This window comes from Scyliorhinus canicula, chromosome 14, assembly GCF_902713615.1.
Source record: "Scyliorhinus canicula chromosome 14, sScyCan1.1, whole genome shotgun sequence".
NCBI classification, from domain to species: domain Eukaryota; kingdom Metazoa; phylum Chordata; class Chondrichthyes; order Carcharhiniformes; family Scyliorhinidae; genus Scyliorhinus; species Scyliorhinus canicula.
In genome coordinates this window covers 16,044,853-16,061,658 of record NC_052159.1, presented here as the reverse complement: position 1 = coordinate 16,061,658, position 16,806 = coordinate 16,044,853, and the positions used below count along the sequence as shown (strand labels likewise).

General features: G+C 47.7%; 1 protein-coding gene across 22 annotated transcripts in view; it reads left to right on the top strand.

Annotated features, from left to right (window-relative positions):
- LOC119977548 (glycogenin-1-like) overlaps nucleotides 1-16,806 on the top strand; it is a 164,299-nt gene that overhangs the window by 122,395 nt on the left and 25,098 nt on the right. For 5 of the 22 annotated variants that reach the window (XM_038818606.1, XM_038818610.1, XM_038818604.1 and 2 more), the window contains exons 8-11: nucleotides 3,086-3,199; nucleotides 5,887-5,964; nucleotides 8,860-8,904; nucleotides 15,084-15,161. The exons of 3 other annotated variants lie outside the window; for them this stretch is intronic. In XM_038818606.1, the coding sequence (XP_038674534.1) occupies nucleotides 3,086-3,199; nucleotides 5,887-5,964; nucleotides 8,860-8,904; nucleotides 15,084-15,161 (315 nt within the window). Of the gene's footprint in view, nucleotides 1-3,085; nucleotides 3,200-5,886; nucleotides 5,991-8,859; nucleotides 8,905-15,083; nucleotides 15,194-16,806 lie in introns of all 22 variants that reach the window. 14 more of the 22 variants (XR_005463214.1, XR_005463213.1, XR_005463215.1 and 11 more) reach the window with 7 other exon arrangements.

Below are 16,806 nucleotides of genomic sequence, written 5' to 3'. Positions count from 1 at the left end.
CGGGCGGGGCGTCCGCCCTGCCGCCCCTGCCTCGCCTGCACTCTGTATGCCCCCTCCAGCTCCGGCGGTCGCGGAAAGGCTTCGGCCCCCATTAGCTGCATCAATAGGTCTGCTACAAACGCTGCAGCATCAGCTCCCTCCGCCCCCTCCGGGAGGCCGACCATCCTCAGGTTGTTCCTGTGGGCTCTATTCTCCAGCTCCTCCACTCTGTCCAGCAGTTTTCTCTGCCGCTCCTTCAGCCTGTCAACTTCTAGCGCCGCAATCGTCTGCGCATCCGCCTGCTCCTCCACCGCCTCTCCCAGCTCCTTAACTTTAACATCTTGCGCATCCAGCCTCTGGTTCAGCTGATCCACCGCTTTCTGGATTGGGTCCAAGCTGTCCCGCTTCAGCGCTTCAAAACTGGACTTCATTACCTGGAGCATGTTATCCAGCGCCTGCTGGATTGCTGAGTCCAGGGTCCGTGTTTCCGCCATCGTAGGTCCCAGGTAAGTTTCTTCAGGTCCTTACCTCTGTCCCTTTTTCTCTTTTTTCTTCTGCCTCCTGGACTCCCGCTGTTCCATGTGCCGTAGCCCGCTCCTCAGCACTTTCGCTGCCGCCTTCCTTCAGGTCCGTGGTCCCGCTATCGCGGGGAATCAGCCCCTAAACGACCACCGGAGTGAGAGCCCACCGAATGTGCGGCTCACTCGGACATCGCCGCCACCGGACCTTTGTTCTTGTTCTTTTGACAAGGTGCCACACAAAAGGTTGCTGCATAAGATAATGATGCATGGCCTTTTTAAGGGTAAAGTAGTAGGTAAGGGTAAAGTCTCCTTACCTGAAAAAAGACGTACTGGCGCTGGAGGGTGTGCAGAGGAGATTCACTAAGTTAATCCCAGAGCTGAAGGGGTTGGTTATGAGGAGAGGTTGAGTAGAGTGGGACTGTACTCGTTGGAATTTAGAAGGATGCGAGGGGATCTTATAGAAACATATAAAATTATGAAGGGAATAGATAGGATAGATGCGGGCAGGTTGTTTCCACTGGCGGGTGAAAGCAGAACGAGTGGGCATAGCCTCAAAATAAGGAGAAGTAGATTTAGGACTGCGCTTAGGAGGAACTTCTTCACCCAAAGGGTTGTGAATCTATTGAATTCCTTGTCCTGTGAAGCAGTTGAGGCTCCTTCATTAAATTTTTTCAAGTCTATGATAGATAGTTTTTAGAAGAATAAAGGGTTATGATGTTCGGGCGGGAAAGTGGAGCTGAGTCCACAGACGATCAGCCATGATCTCATTGAATGGCGGAGCAGGCTCGAAGGGCCAGATGGCCTACTCCTGCTCCTAGTTGTTATGTTCCTATGTCCCGACAGACGTGCTTGTGAGGTGAATTGGACATTCTGAATTCTCCCTCAGTGTACCCGAACATGCGCCGGAATGTGGCGGTCAGGGGATTTTCACAGTAACTTCATTACAGTTTTAATGTAAGCCTACTTGTGACAATAAAGATTATTAATATTGTTCAACAATCTCACTTTATATACCTCATTCCTGTTCTCTGCTTCAATACGCCGGTACCCAGCACCCTGCCAATTTAGTTTTCCAATCCTTCCTTTCATTACGCTAGGTGGCTTCTGCTTGCCATTCTATGCCTTCTGCTTGCCATTCTATGCCTTATTCTTTATGAGACAACCCTTGTGCCTGATCTAGAAGGAGTTGACAACTTTGACTGGATTATTTTTGGACGGCAGGGTATCCGCCCTGTCACCTGAAGAGTCGGCAGGGGACTACATCCTTGCTAATACCAGCTGTAATGCTGCCAATTAATGCCCTGCAAAGCATTAAGTGCCTCCGGCTGAGGCTTCTGACTCTTTTCTGGGGTGGGGAGGGAGATTGGGTGGGGTTGGGATGGATGGGTGCCTCCTTGGGGAGCTGCTCACTCACAAGTCACAGAAAGGGGGCAGAGGGTGAGCAGCTCTGTAGGCCCAGCAATTCCAGGTTTGAGTGTTGGCCCCTGTTGGGACGACGGGCAGTCCTGAAGATGAGGTTACGAAAACTGGACTTCAGGATAAATCCAGGATATCGTGAGGCCTGGCTGTTGGGCCCGAATTAAGGAGGGGGTGAGGGAGTGGGCCGGTTTGAGAGGCCAGGAGTGGAGGATGTTAAAGGGGAGGTATGACATTCTGTGGGGTGGGGGTGTCCCCTGGCACAAGGTGTTCCCAAAGTACGCCCCCCCTGCCCTTTGCCCAAGATCAGCCTACATAGTAAAAGCTGCCGGCTCCCTGCCTGGCATGGGTGATATAATGGTGGGGGCAGAATGAGGTATTTCAGTAGCCATTGATCAGCAATGCAAGTACCCCAATAGGCCGAAGAGTGAGTGGACCAATTGAGGCCTCCACCATCCCAATGTAAAATGGGAGATGGGTACGCATGGGCAGGCCACTCATTGCACTTTACAAGCACCCCGTCTGCAAACATACTGGTGGAGGGCCATAAAGCTTTGTATGTAGCACTTCACAGGAATGTCAGTGGACCCAGAGTCTGTGTGACCAGTTTGACCCGCTCATCACTAAGTCAATAGTAAGTCAACGAAGCTGTCTGTAAGTCAGAATGGTAGGAATTTCATCAGCGTGACTGTCCTTAACATGGTTTGACATAGAGGTTTATAGGATAATCGCTTTATGTGAGTCAGTTGATGATGGATCTTGAGACCAGCATTAATTGCGAGGCCAACATTAATACCTGGGGTAATGCATGAGTAACAATATCAGATCGTTGGGCCAGATTTGAATAATAGCAATCCGATAGTCAACAGCGCAAATTCCCACTGGGAGTTTCCGTGTGGAAATTGATATAATGCTTCTTCACAGCTTTCTATGCGGTTGTGTCACGGAACCCACCTTGTTATTTGATGCTTTGTGTTGGAAAACAAAAGAGAGTTTTATCTAACTGCAAATCATTAGCCGAGGTTCCAGCACTCCGACCCCTTGACTTTCTGTCAAGCACAGTAAAAATGGTACGTTGATATATTTTAAGAAGAAAAGATTGGGCTTAGAATTGACGGTAGATGTGAATTGGGCCCATACCTGATGTTGTTTTTTCATTTTTTTAACAGCCAGTAATTGTACGCCAGCATGGATATTTCTATGTACCTCGACCTGAACCAGTTCCAACATCAATCCCCAAAATATTTATTCAACTGCCACATTTGGGTCGGCCTCTTGAACCGGTATATCGTCTTTACGTCCGAGTAGATAAAATCTTAACAATACGAGTCACTTGGTTGAACTCGACCAGCGTTCTTACGTTCTGGTACAGGTACGGTAGTGTAATGGCTATCTAGCTGGCCTAGCATTCCATAGGTTTGGACTACATTGCCCAGGAGCGGTGAGTTCAAATCCCGCCGTGGTCCATTTTAAAGCTTGCATTTAAAAGAGTTAAAAATTTGTTATCGGTAGAAGTGACAATGAAGCTGTCAAGATTGTTGGAAAATCAATGTCTTTCAGAGAATCACGTCACTTCCATCACTTCAAAAAGCAGGGCCAGCACCAGGGAAACTAGAGATGGGCAGAAAATGCTGGCCACCCCCCAACAAGGACAACATTTTAAAATGACCTTATGGAGCTTTGTTGACATGGCCCACTATAATTTTGGGCATGGCATTGTGGTGCCTTCAAAAGCGGAATAGTTAAGTTGATGGGACTGATGTTCTTTGTGTCAACTTTTGATGACTAAGATGTGCACCATACTGCAGGGCACTTTACTATTGTAAAGAGTGTTCAAGAAGAAGGGCGGCACGTGGCGCAGTGGTTAGCACTGGGACTACGGCACTGAGGACCCGGGTTCGAATCCCGGCCCTGGGTCAATGACTGTGTGGAGTTTTCACATTCTCCCTGTGTCTGCGTGGGTTTCACCCCCACAACCCAAAGGTGTGTAGGTTAGGTGGATTGACCACGTTAAATTGCCCCTTAATTGGAAAAAAAATAATTGGGTACGCTAAAAAGAGAGTGTTGAAGAAGAAGAGATAAATTCAAGGAGGTATAGGGAGATTTATGGGTGCCGGGAGGCTTCTTAAAAACCTAGATTATCTGAGGCATTATAGAATGATATAGCCCAGAGGAGGTCATATGGCCCATCAAGCCTCTGCTGGCTCTTTTGGGTGTTCAGCTATCCAGTACATCCCATTCCCTGGCTCTTCCTCATTGCCTTTTCAATTCTCACACAGTAAATCATCATGGTCGATGTTGTGGTGACTGCCTTGCACCCCAAGCTATCCATCCCGTCTGCCCCTCCCACTCAGAAAAGACCTGGAAAGGAGGTAGGGTTCCTTGACGATTGTTTGGCCGGGACGTCCCCACGACGGACTGCGCTGCTGGGAAAAGCAACCATGTTTCAACAGGCAGGCAAGCCATCATCGGGACCCAGCTATCAATGGGCTGTTTCCCCAGAAAGGTGCAGACCCACCCCTATGACTGAGCCAGGGCCAACACTGAGAATGATATAGGCTCAACAATTATGGAAAGGATGCCAAAAATATATAATGTTCCCAGTTTCATGGCCCTGGTGAGAGTAGAAGAGCGTTGTCTTGAACACTGAAGAAACAGGATAGAGGAGCAATTTTCAAGGCATGAACTTGTTAGTTTATTGCACGGTGGCCTCCCTGACATTGAATGTGGTATGTTATGGTGTTACGAAGAGTCATGTCTTCCTCTTAAATAATTTAACAACACAAAATAGAATTAAACTGTGTAACGTGCTTGGACAAAAGAGCCAGCAGCTTCATGCTCGCGTTGGTGAACAAAAAAAAAAGCAACAGGAAATGGCACCTTTTCTCCTGTCAAGATCTTTTTGAATGTTTGGAGAAAATGAAATTTCAGCTGGACTGAGAGTTTATGAGATTAACCAAGTCGAAGTTTCAGCATACAAGGCCATCAGTGATGGAAGTGAGTCGTCCTCCTAGGTTTTCTGTTACAGAGCACGGTATAGCAGCCAGATACTGTGGTGCAGTGGGTCAAAGGTTGACAAAAATGGGCAATGCGGGTAAGGAAGGCAGAGGGGGGGAGTGACTTGCAAATTGTACAGCTGAGGTAGAAGACAAAGCACAATATGTGGGCATGCAAGCCGTGCACGATAAGCTTGGGATCAGCAATGCTGTTGGGGAAGGTCCATTACTGGAATGAGATTTGCAGATACACCCTCCGTAATAGAGTCATTACAGCACAGCAGTCCATGCTGGCTCTGTAGAGAAATCCACTCAGTCCAATTTCCCTGCTCTTGTCCCCGTAACCCTACAGGTCTATTTCCCCCCAAGAGCCAATTTCCTATTGAAATCATTCCCCGTCTCGCTTCCACCACCTTCAAAGGCAAGGATCCCTCAATCTCCTTTACTTCCAAAGGAAAGGTCCCAAGCATCTCCAACATCTTGTAGCTAAAATCCTTGATCCCTGGAACCATTCTGGAATCTCGTCTGCTCCTTCATGAGGAGCTTTGCATTCTTCCTAGAGTCTGGAGATCAGAACTGGATACAATTCGCTCATTGTGGTCTTGCTGGAACTTTATAAAGTAGCTCGAGCACTGACCCTTGTGGAACACCATTGACCCCCATCTTCCAGACTATTAATATCCTGGGGGGGTTTACTATTAACCAGACACTGAACTAGACTAGCCATATAAATACTGGGATACAAGGTCTTTCCGTTGGCAACTCAATTGGTAACATGGCACTCGGGGTCTGTTCCCCCCCTGTCGACCGCCAAGAAACCAACTGTAGGCCATGGCTTTGCACAAAACGGGAGTTCTTCATTTCTGTTCATTAATTATTTAAGAGGAAAATTTGCAATAGCTGTTTGACGTAGTTGAGACATAGTCTATTGTGTAGAATTGAGGCTTATAGACCGTTTTCCTTCTTTTCTACAGCAGAAAAGTATATTTGTAAGACGCCTGAATATGCCAATATCCGCTGACACCAGTTTGTCGTCTATGAAGATGGTACATGTGAATATCAGACTGCAACTAGCCTCGTAAATCAATTCTCTCAAATACCCAGCCACTTTCTTTTTTAAAAAAAAGTAATACTAATTTCTCATCGAATTCTTGGGAATGTCAGCCAACAGTGACCCTCTTATGAGTGCAATTAATTCTTTTGGATGTAATCACTTTTTAAAAAGGACACAATCTTCCGCAAACAATTGCTTTGTTAACGCTTTGCGTACATTATAAAACTCAATTTGTATCAGTTAAGTTTAAGGCATCATGCCGAGTGTGATTCATGATTTGCCGCCTCCTGCCATGGAAATATGTCCACCGCACCACTTCATCCTTTGTGGTTCTGAACCTTCTGTGGCTTCCCACTTAGGTGGAGGGTGGGGGGGGGGGGGGGGGGGGGGTGGGGGGGGGGGGGGGGCGCACAGTGGGTTAGCACTGCTGCCTCACAGGGCCAGGGAGGCGGGTTCGAATCCGACCTCTGGTAACTGTCTATGTGGAGTTTGCACATTCTCCCCGTGTCTGCGTGGGTTTCCTCCGGGTGCTCTGGTTTCCATCGCTCCTGCATGAGGGTTTCCTCCCACAGTTCAAAGGTTAGGTGGGGTGGCCATGCTAAATTGCCCCTTGGGGTGGGAATTCAGGAATAGGACAGGGGATTGGGCCTAGATTGTGTGGTTGTTCAAAGGGTCAGTGCAGACTTGATATGGGCCAAATGGCCCCCTTCTGAACTATAGGGATTCTATGATTCATTTCTCGGTAATACCGTCCAGCCCCACAACCCTCTTGAGATATCTGCACTCTTCCCCCCAATTCTGGCCTCTTCCAAATTTTACTTGTCCCACCATTGATGGATTTCAATGGCTGCCTAGGCGCTAAGCTCTAGAATTACCCTCACTACTGCTCTCTTCCTCTTCCTTACCTCTCTCTCCTTTTAAGACATTCCTTAAAATGTCTGCCTTTGGCCTGGCTTTTGGTGATCTGCCCAAATATTCCCTTATGCGCAGGGTGTCCGATTCTGTGTGATAGCACACTGACCTGGGATGCTTTAGTACATTGAATGATTGTGTCAATACAAGTTTCGGTTTGTTGACCCAGTGGATTTTATACAGCTTGTCGTGATGGAGACCATGGGGGCTGGGCTCACTTAATCGCAGGAGAGGCTCCGGAGTGGCAACAGCTCACCCGATAAGTCATAGGGCGGTAGAGACTGCCTCGGGATTCCAGGTCCATGTGGCAGGATGTTAATTAGGCTCACTAAAGAGCCACTTGTCACCCATTATCCCTAATCCTGCCGTCATTTAGTGGTCGCTGAAGGAATAGCTGGGATCCTGGTAGTCAGGCACTTCGGCCCAGAGAATCGCCGCAGGGGCGCGATCGGCGCGGAGGGCACGCCGTTCGGCGCGGCATGATTCCCGCCCCCGCCAAGTCCCAGGTTGCGGAGAATTCCGGCCATGGCGGGGGCAGGATTTACGCCGGCCCCGGGCAATTCTCCGAGAGAAGAGGTAATTTCACGAAAGGCACAGGTTGATGGGGAGGCAAGCGAGGAATGATCTGCCACCACCTTCCCCATTTGAAACAAACCCTTTTGTAAATCAGGATTGCCAGAGCCAACGGCGGTCCGAGGAGACTCATTTTTTTCTGTAGCGGGAGGTTACGATCCAAAACGAGCTGCCTGACATTGTGAAGGAGGCAGATTCAATCTTGGCTTTCCAAAGAGAATTGGATCGTGATCTGAAAAGTGTTTGCAGCGGGAAGGGGAAAAAAAAGCAGGGGAGGTGGAAACAGTTCAGCTGCTCTTGCTTTGAGCAGGGACATGACTGGCTGAATGGCCTCCTCCTTACGCTGGAACCATTCTACGATGAGAATTATGATTCCCGCCCAAGGTGTGGGCTGACGCTGCGTTGGAATAGCACGCAGTAGAAATGTGCTGCGCTTGTGAATGAGAACAAGGCTCACAGCAACTTCTGTCCTTTGGTGAATTAATTGCTACCCAGTTATGTCTTGTGAATGTGTTTGTTTGGACTGGAATCCGAATCAAATTCCAAATATATTCCCACTTTTTGCAGTGAGCGGTTTTGGTGGGAGGGGGGGGGGGGGGGGGGGGGGGGAGGGTTTCTTGCTGATGGTTGAATAATTATTGCCCCACATGTAACTAAGGTTGAACTGTAATTATCATGAAATAAAATAAGACATGGTGGCTCTAGTCTGGGGAAGATTCGTGAAAGCCTCATTGCTCCCCCTGGTGGTTGTCTGCGCAACTCCAGCTTTCTGTCGTGGCTATGCTCCTGCTCTAATGGTCCAGTAGACTAGGGAGTTTAATTCCCACCATGGCAGTTTGACAATGTCCATTCAGTTTTTTTTTTAAAAAGCCCAGATGTAGAAAACTGGTACCAGTATAAAAAAAAGTAAAGTTGCCATAGTCCCAGGTGACCGAGGACTACTTTCCCCTTTGAGATAGGGGGAGAGCTGACGGGTGGTGATTTAACCTGAGGATCACCACACCCTTAGGCGAGGGGCAGGGTCGAGAAGGCGGGAGGGCCTTCATGAATAACCTGTGCTGCTGGCCTCGCTCTGCAGCACAAACCAGCCGACTGAGCTAACCGACCCCAAAAGGCAGGAGGAATCCACCATGCCGTCACAAACATTTAACTGGGTGTCTTGCGGAAGCTGACCAGCAGTGGGTGAAATGTGTCATTAAGTGGCCGTATTAAGTGGTTCTGAATTTTAAAGGGCTTGGGGGAGAGGGGCAGAAGGGTATCCTTTTGTTGCACCAGGGTTAAGATCCTGAAACTCTGCACAATTCAAAATGGGTATTGCCGCCGACATCCAATATTGTAATAATCTGTTTTGAAAACTGGGCCATTAATAGATTTTCATGTTTTTTTATTGCACTTGTCTTTCATTTAGAGAAAGGAAAAGCTGTTCCTTGGCACACAATTGCAGTTTAAAAAAGTAAGCATATATCTAGCAGCGAGAAACCGGAGATGATTTTAATTTTTAGGTAATGGAGCCCTGGGTCCCGTATTCCCAGCAGGGATCTGCCTCGAGGAAGGTGGGTTGTATCCTAACCCACTCGACCTGAAGGCCTTTCTGTGAATGCAGAATAATGGAATTGTCCCTTGTATGTGGTCCCGAATTTTTAGATATTCCTCATTTAGCTTGTTAATCAGTACGAAATTCTGAAACATGGCAGATAAATTCTGACTGATGTCATGTATTAGCCATGCAAAAAGTGAGTTTGTTCTGTTCAGTGGCGGGCATTGACGTTGGGGATTGGAACACCTTAGGGGTGAAGGAGGTTGGGGGAATGGGTGTCCAGCACTGGAGAGGTTCAAGAAGCGGGCTCCGTCCCCAGAGTTCTTGTACAATATTTTTTTTAAAAAAGACTTTGTTTTGAAAACTGGGCCATTAATAGATTTTCATGGTTTTTTTTGCCCAAGGCCATGCCAGCCAATATCTTATCTTAACACTTCCATGCCTCATTCTTTTTTTTAAATTTCGAGTACCCAATAATTTTTTTTTTCCAATTAAGGGGCAATTTTAGCGTGGCCAATCCACCTATCCTGCACATCTTTTGGGTTGTGGGGGGGTGAAACCCACGCAGAGACGGGGAGAATGTGCAAACTCCACACGGACAGTGATCCAGGGCCAGGATTCGAACCCGGGTCCTCAGCGCCGCAGGCAGCAATGCTAACCACTATGCCACCGTGCTGCCCTCCATGCCTCATTCTTGCTGGGCAAGGGGGTGAGGCGGGTGGTGGAGGATGAAAGGGCCAAGTGCCATTTGATCGATCCGAGCTTAGCCAACTATACCAATGGAATTCCACTCCCTTCAAAGTCCTGAATACCCATGTGCCCCCATCTCCCCCACAATTAAAACAGTCTAATACGTTTTTTGCCCTACGATTGCACAACAGTTGAGAATACAAACAAACAAGTTTGGAAATGCACCGTTTTTTCACTCGCTATCTGAAAAATGTGTTTTGGGGCTGGTTTAGCACACTGGGCTAAATCGCTGGCTTTTAAAGCTGACCAAGGCAGGCCAGCAGCACAGTTCAATTCCCGTACCAGCCTCCCCGAACAGGCGCCGGAATGTGGTGACTAGGGGCTTTTCACAGTAACTTCATTTGAAGTCTACTTGTGACAATAAGCGATTTTCATTTCATTTTTTCATGGCAGAGATTTTGAGGGGCGGCACGGTGACGCAGTGGTCAGCGCCGCTGCCTCACGCCGCCGAGGACCCGGGTTCGACCCTGGCCCCGGGTCACTGTCCGTGTGGAGGTTGCACATTCTCCCCGTGTCTGTGTGGGTTGGTCTCACCCCACAGCCCAATGATGTGCAGGGTAGGTGAATTGGCTACGCTAAATTTCCCCTTTAATTGGAAACAATTTGAATTGGGTACTCTTAATTTATTTCCAAAAAAGGATAAGAGATTTTGTCAGTTTAGATTTAATCCAACCAGAACATTAGCAGAAAATTATCCCTCCCCTCTTTTTCCACCCACAACACGCATTTTGTCAATGTCAAAAACCGAAGATTCAGAATGCCAAACGCACACCATGTAAAGTAGCAAACGTGTGGAAAACGCCTTCACATTCAATTTGTTCACTCAAAAGGGCAGAGGTTTGCATCGGAAAGAGTCAGGAGTTGGCTCCGGAAAATATGTGATTAATGTGTCCATTAATTATTTTTCTCGATTTGAAGTAACCTTGCAGGGTGATGAATCTGGGAGATACTGGGAGGAATTCAGTGTTCCTTAAACAAAGTATGCAATTAATTGGTTGGCAAAAAGCAGGAAATCTCTATTTAAGCATCGACACATAGCTTTGCATTCAGTGTCCCCCGTGGGCTGTAATTCGAAGGGAGTCTCCAGGACTATACTTGCAGGTCATCCCAGGAGTGTGTCAGTATTGGGGGGTGGGGGAACTCCGTCCGAGTGTGTCTGTATTGGCAGGGGGGTGTCCTGAGTGTGTCCATATTTTAAACGTGCTCTGTTGTGTTATTGGCCTCCACCGCACAACTTGCCAATCAGACATGGATGAATGGTTATAAATGATTGTGTTGTTTTATTAGTGAACATTCGACTGTCCACAGGGTTGTGTGGAGAGTTTTACATGCGCCTACTATCAGGAGATCAACACTGCTTCAGGTGCTGTGTCACATCTTCTTCATTTCCTTGTGGAAGATGTTTTTTAAAAAACTATTTGCATGTTCAGTGATGCGCTATTCAGAACCCTGTGCAACATAGCTTGAAGCAATTTCACAACATGTAACTGTGCATGCATCATGCACGCACAGTTCCCCAGGAGAGCACCTACATTTTCAGCAGAGCCCGAGATCTTATTTCTGTACTTACAAGGGGCAGCAGGGTAGCATGGTGGTTAGCATAAATGCTTCACAGCTCCAGGGTCCCAGGTTCGATTCCCGGCTGGGTCACTGTCTGTGTGGAGTCTGCACGTCCTCCCCCTGTGTGCGTGGGTTTCCTCCGGATGCTCCGGTTTCCTCCCACAGTCCAAAGATGTGCGGGTTAGATGGATTGGCCATGCTAAATTGCCCGTAGTGTCCTAATAAAAGTAAGGTTAAGGGGGGGGTTGTTGGGTTACGGGTATAGGGTGGATACGTGGGTTTGAGTAGGGTGATCATGGCTCGGCACAACATTGAGGGCCGAAGGGCCTGTTCTGTGCTGTACTGTTCTATGTTCTATGAGATTCCTGGGAGTCTGTCAATTTTGTTTGAAGTTCCTCCTTTAGTACCCCACCTGGGAATGTCTAGGTCTTTGTTAGGGTGTTGAATTTGAGAGTGCCTTTAGTCTGAAGCCAAAGGTACGCGAGTGTCAGACCATCCATTTCTGATCTGAGAGAGACAGATGGTTTTATTAATGGTGAGAGAATGAGATGTGTACAGGGAGGCACGGTGTACAGGCCCCACAGTGCCAGAGACCCGGGTTCAATTCCAGCCTTGGATCATTGTCTGTGTGGAGTCTGCACGTTCTTCCCCCTGTGGATCATTGGGATACCTTCTGGGGAAGGTGGGACCTGTACTATAGTCATGGAGAGGGATAGAAACAGACAGTATGGGAAGGTATTTAATTGGGGTAGGGGAAATTATACTGCTATTAGATAGTCAGCATGGCTTTGTGAGGGGCAGGTCTTGCCTCACGAGCCTCATTGAATTCTTTGAGGATGCAACGGGGCACATTGATGAAGGTCGGGCAGTGGATGTGGTGTATATGGATTTCAGTAAGGCATTTGATAAGGATCCCCATGGTAGGCTCATTCAGAATGTTAGGGAGCGTGGAATACAGGGAAATTTGGTTGTCTGGATACAGAATTGGCTGGCCGAAAGAAGACAGCGAGTGGTAGTCGATGGAAAGTATTCTGCCTGGAGGTCGGTGACCAGTGGTGTCCCGCAGGGATCTGTTCTGGGACCTCTGCTCTTTGTGGTTTTTATAAATGACTTGGATGAGGAAGTGGAAGGGTGGGATAGTAAGTTTGCCAATGACACGAAGGTTGGTGGAGTTGTAGATAGTGTCGAGGGCTATTGCAGGTTAAAACAGGGCATTGACAGGATGCAGAGCTGGGCTGAGAAGTGGCAGATGGAATTCAGCCGAGATAAATGTGAAGCGATTTTGAAGGTCGTATTTGAATGCTGAATACAGGGTTAAAGGCAGGATTCTTGAAACTGTGGAGGAACAGAGGGATCTTGGGGTCCACGGACATAGATCCCTCAAAATTGCCACCCAGGTTGAAAGGGTTCTTAAGAAGGCGTATGGTGTGTTGGCTTTCATTAACAGGGGAATTGAGTTTAAGAGCCGCAAGGTTTTGCTGCAGCTTTATAAAACTCTAGTTACACCACACTTGGAATATTGTGTCCAGTTCTGGTCACCTCATTATAGGAAGGATGTGGATGCTTTCGAGAGGGTACAGAGGAGGTTTAGTAGGATGCTGCCTGGAATGGACGGCATGTCTTATGAAGAAAGGTTGAGAGAGCTAGGGCTTTTCTCACTGGAGCGAATAAGGAAGAGAGGTGACTTGATAGAGGTGTATAACATGATGAGAGGCATGGTTAGGGTGGATAGCCAGAGACTTTTCCCCAGGGCGGAAATGGCTGTCAGGAGGGGACATAATTTTAAGGTGATTGGAGGAAGGTATAGGGGAGATGTCAGAGGTAGGTTCTTTACCCAGAGAGTGGTGGGTGTGTGGAATGCACTGCCAGCAGAGGTGGTGGAGTCAGAGTCATTAGGGACATTTAAGCGAATCTTGAACAGGCGCATGGACAGCAGTAAATTGAAGGGGGGTAGGTTAGGTTGATCTTGGATCAGGATAAATGGTTGGCACAACATTGTGGGCCGAAGGGCCTGTACTGTGCTGTGCTGTTCTATGTCTGCTCCTGTTTCCTCTCAATCTCCAAAGATGTGCAGGTGAGGTGGATTGGCCATGATGAATTGCACCTTTAGTGTCCAAAAGGTTAGGTGGGTTACGGGGATAGGGTGGTGATGTGGGCCTGGGTAGGGTGCTCTATCGGGGTTGGTGCAGGCTCGATGAACCCAAATGGCCTCCTTCTGCACTGAAAGGACTCTATGTAACCAGCTACACAAATCAGCAAAAGCTTATGCAAATATGAAAAAAGATTAATTTCCAATCTCAAATGAAATTGGAATATAAAGGTGAGGGAATGACATTTCAGCTGTATAGAGGCTTGGACAAAAGTAACTTCCGTACTGTATCCTGGGTGAGCTTTTAAACCCCCCCCCCCCCGGGCAAATCATTAAACTTCTTCAAGGCAAACTCCCTGGTCTTTTTGCGGTTGAACCCATAGTTGTCTCAATTAGTAATATGTGTTTAGACCCTGGTGGAAGTTTGTTCACTTGTCCGGGCCCGAAGAGCTGTTGCATTTCACAGACCTGGACCATCGGTCGCTCCTCAGCTCTTTCTGGGTTTCTCGGCCCCCAAAGCTTGGTTCTGTGGCATTGTTTACCACACTGGACGCGCAAACTATTTGTGATTTGCGTTAGTTAAAATGTAGCTGGTCATCTTGGTGTAGATTTTGGAACTTGCTGCCTGGACGTTGGTACACGTGCTTACAAAATGGGGGCAGGGAGTGGACGTTGCGGTCCCATCGAGCCACCTTGGCGGTTCAATGCGGGTATGGCTGACCGACTGCCTCAGTGTTACTTTCCCAACCGCTCTCCACACCTGTTGATCCCCTGAGCCACCAGTCCATCTCGGCGCCCAAATAGACTCAACGATGTAGAGGTAGAGAATTCTGGGCTAGAGAATTCCCAAGATTCGCAACCCTCCAAGTGATGAAATTTCTCCTCTACTTCGTCTTAGCTGATCGACCTTTGTCTTGACACTGAGCTGTGGTGTGCTAGGTTCCCCAGCCAGGGGATTATAATCTCCTGTATCTCCCCGTGTGAAACCCGTTCAGAACCTTTCAGCAACGAGGCCGTCACTGGGAAGCTCATCCACGCTGGCAGTTTGCACCCGGGTGATAAATTACTATGCCGCCCCTCGGCCAAGCCCCAATTTTCTTTGTTCTTGCCATTGAATTTGGATTGCACACAAAGCTTTAGTAGAGATTTTGCAGGAATGAATCTATTATCTTAACCTGGCTTGATTGTGTGGAGTTTGCACATTCTCCCCGCGTCTGTGTGGGTTTCCTCCGGAGGTGCTCCAGTTTCCTCCCACAGGTTCCTGAAAGACGTGCTTGTTAGGTGAATTGGACGCTCTGAATTCTCCCTCAGTGTACCCGAACAGGCGCCGGAGTGTGGCGACTAGGGGATTTTCACAGTAACTTCATTGCTGTGTTAATAGAAGCCGACTTGTGACACTAATAAAGATTATTATTAAAAAAATGATAAATTGCCCATTAGTGTCCAAAAGCTTAGCTGGGATTACAGGGAGAGGGTCGGGGTGTGAGCCTCGGTAGGGTACTCTTTCCAAGGGTCTGTGCAGACTTGATGGGCTAAATGGCCTTGTTCTGCACTGGAGAGAGTCTATGATTCTATGGTTAATTGCTCAAATATGTGATCTTTTATTGTACTTTACGATAGCAATTATTATATAGCAGAGTAAAAGTAAGTCTGATGTGAAAAATTGAGGTTGACAGATAATTTTCTCTATTTTTAGCATCACGCAGTAACACTTAAACCAGCAGCTAATTTAACCACGGGAATCATTCGACCCCGAAAGTCGGCTCTGAAGACGGTACATGTGACTATCAGACTGCAGCTAGCCTCGTAAATCAATCCTCTCAACTACCCAGCCGTGTTTTTCGGAATAAAGTTAGCTTGGGGATGTTAGCGAGCCACATCACACTTGACGTGGATGCTGGAAACCTTTCGAAATGGATAAACTCAGCATGCCTGGGTTAACGTCTGCGAAACCCAGTCAGCGTTTCGAGTCCAAGCGGCTCTTCAGATCACCCGGACTCGAAACGTTAACTCTGTTTCTGTCTCCACCAGATGCCGCCAGACGTGCTGGGTTTGAGCTTTCCAGCATTTTCGCACGGATCTATTTAGGTGCGGTTGTGTCATGCCGTGTTACGGTGCCAGGTAAGAGCGGGGCAACGTGATGAATGATCCGTGGCTTGCCCCCCCCCCCCCCCCCCCCAGTGCCTTTACAATCTTTCCATCGCTTATCTTGGACGCTTCTGACCCTGTCTATTTTGTGAGTGTACCTCAACAGCTGACTGATGATCAGAGTTCAACTCATACCCACAGGAGAAGGTTAGTGTAGACTACATTAATAGACTGGTGGTTCAGAAGTGTGGCCATAATCCAGACAATATGAGTGTTTAAAGTTTGCGAATTTGAACACCATTGACAAAAATGAACCACTTTTTATCTCGCAATATTTACTTTAAACCTGCTGATACCGGTATCATTTTTTTCTCTTACTAAGTTGACCATGAAGAGCAGTTTAATTGTCGTAAAAACCTAACCGGGGGTATCTTTGAGGGAATGAAAGCTGCTTCCTCATTTGGCCTTCCCTTTATGTGACTCCAGCTATTTGCCTAGGCCCGGGGGGGGGGGGGGGGGGCACCTCCCGGCCCTGGAGCTGCCCGAGGGTCGTTACAATCCAGTCTATTTTCCAGTTGGATCCAGTTCAATTCATTAAATCAAGAAAACATGAGCCGTGCCCTTGACTGTGCGGCCTAAAGGCCGATCGGAGCACCTGAAAAGGTTTAGACATGGAAATATGAAGGAAATAATGTATTACAAAAAACAAAATCGGGATTAATTTGACTTCATTTAGCTTTTTTTCTATTCACTTCATGTGGTTTATTCAGATATGCAAATTATACATTCTACCGTGGTGATTTGCCTCCTATTTGATTTGGAAATGCCTGATTTTCCCCAAGCATTTCAGACAATTATTTTTTTTCAAAGTTCTCTTCAGGTTTAAAAATAAAAGGTTTGCTTTCCGAGGTGGTCGACTGGCGACTCACCTCTGAAGTGGCCTAGCAAGCGGCGCGAGGGATGGGTAATAAGTACAATGTTGAGGTACAATTACTGTGCATTAGGTGTTTGATCACAGTGGGCTTCAAAACCTCACTCCCCCCCCCCCCCCCCCCCCCACTTCTGGCCAAAGCCCTCACTGTTTCTGGCCTTTCGAGGTGCTGAAGTGGTTATATCACCCAGTAATCTGGAGGCCTGGGCTAACGATCCAGAGAACATGGATTTAAATCTTACCATGGCTACTTGTGAATTGTGACTTTTGGTTGACGAGAGGGGAGGTGTTGGCAAAGTGGTATTGTCATTGGACTAGTAATCCAGAGAGCAAGAGAAAACGCCTAGGGGACCCCGGGTTTGAATCCCAGCGTGGCATGGCAGATGGTAAAATTAGAATT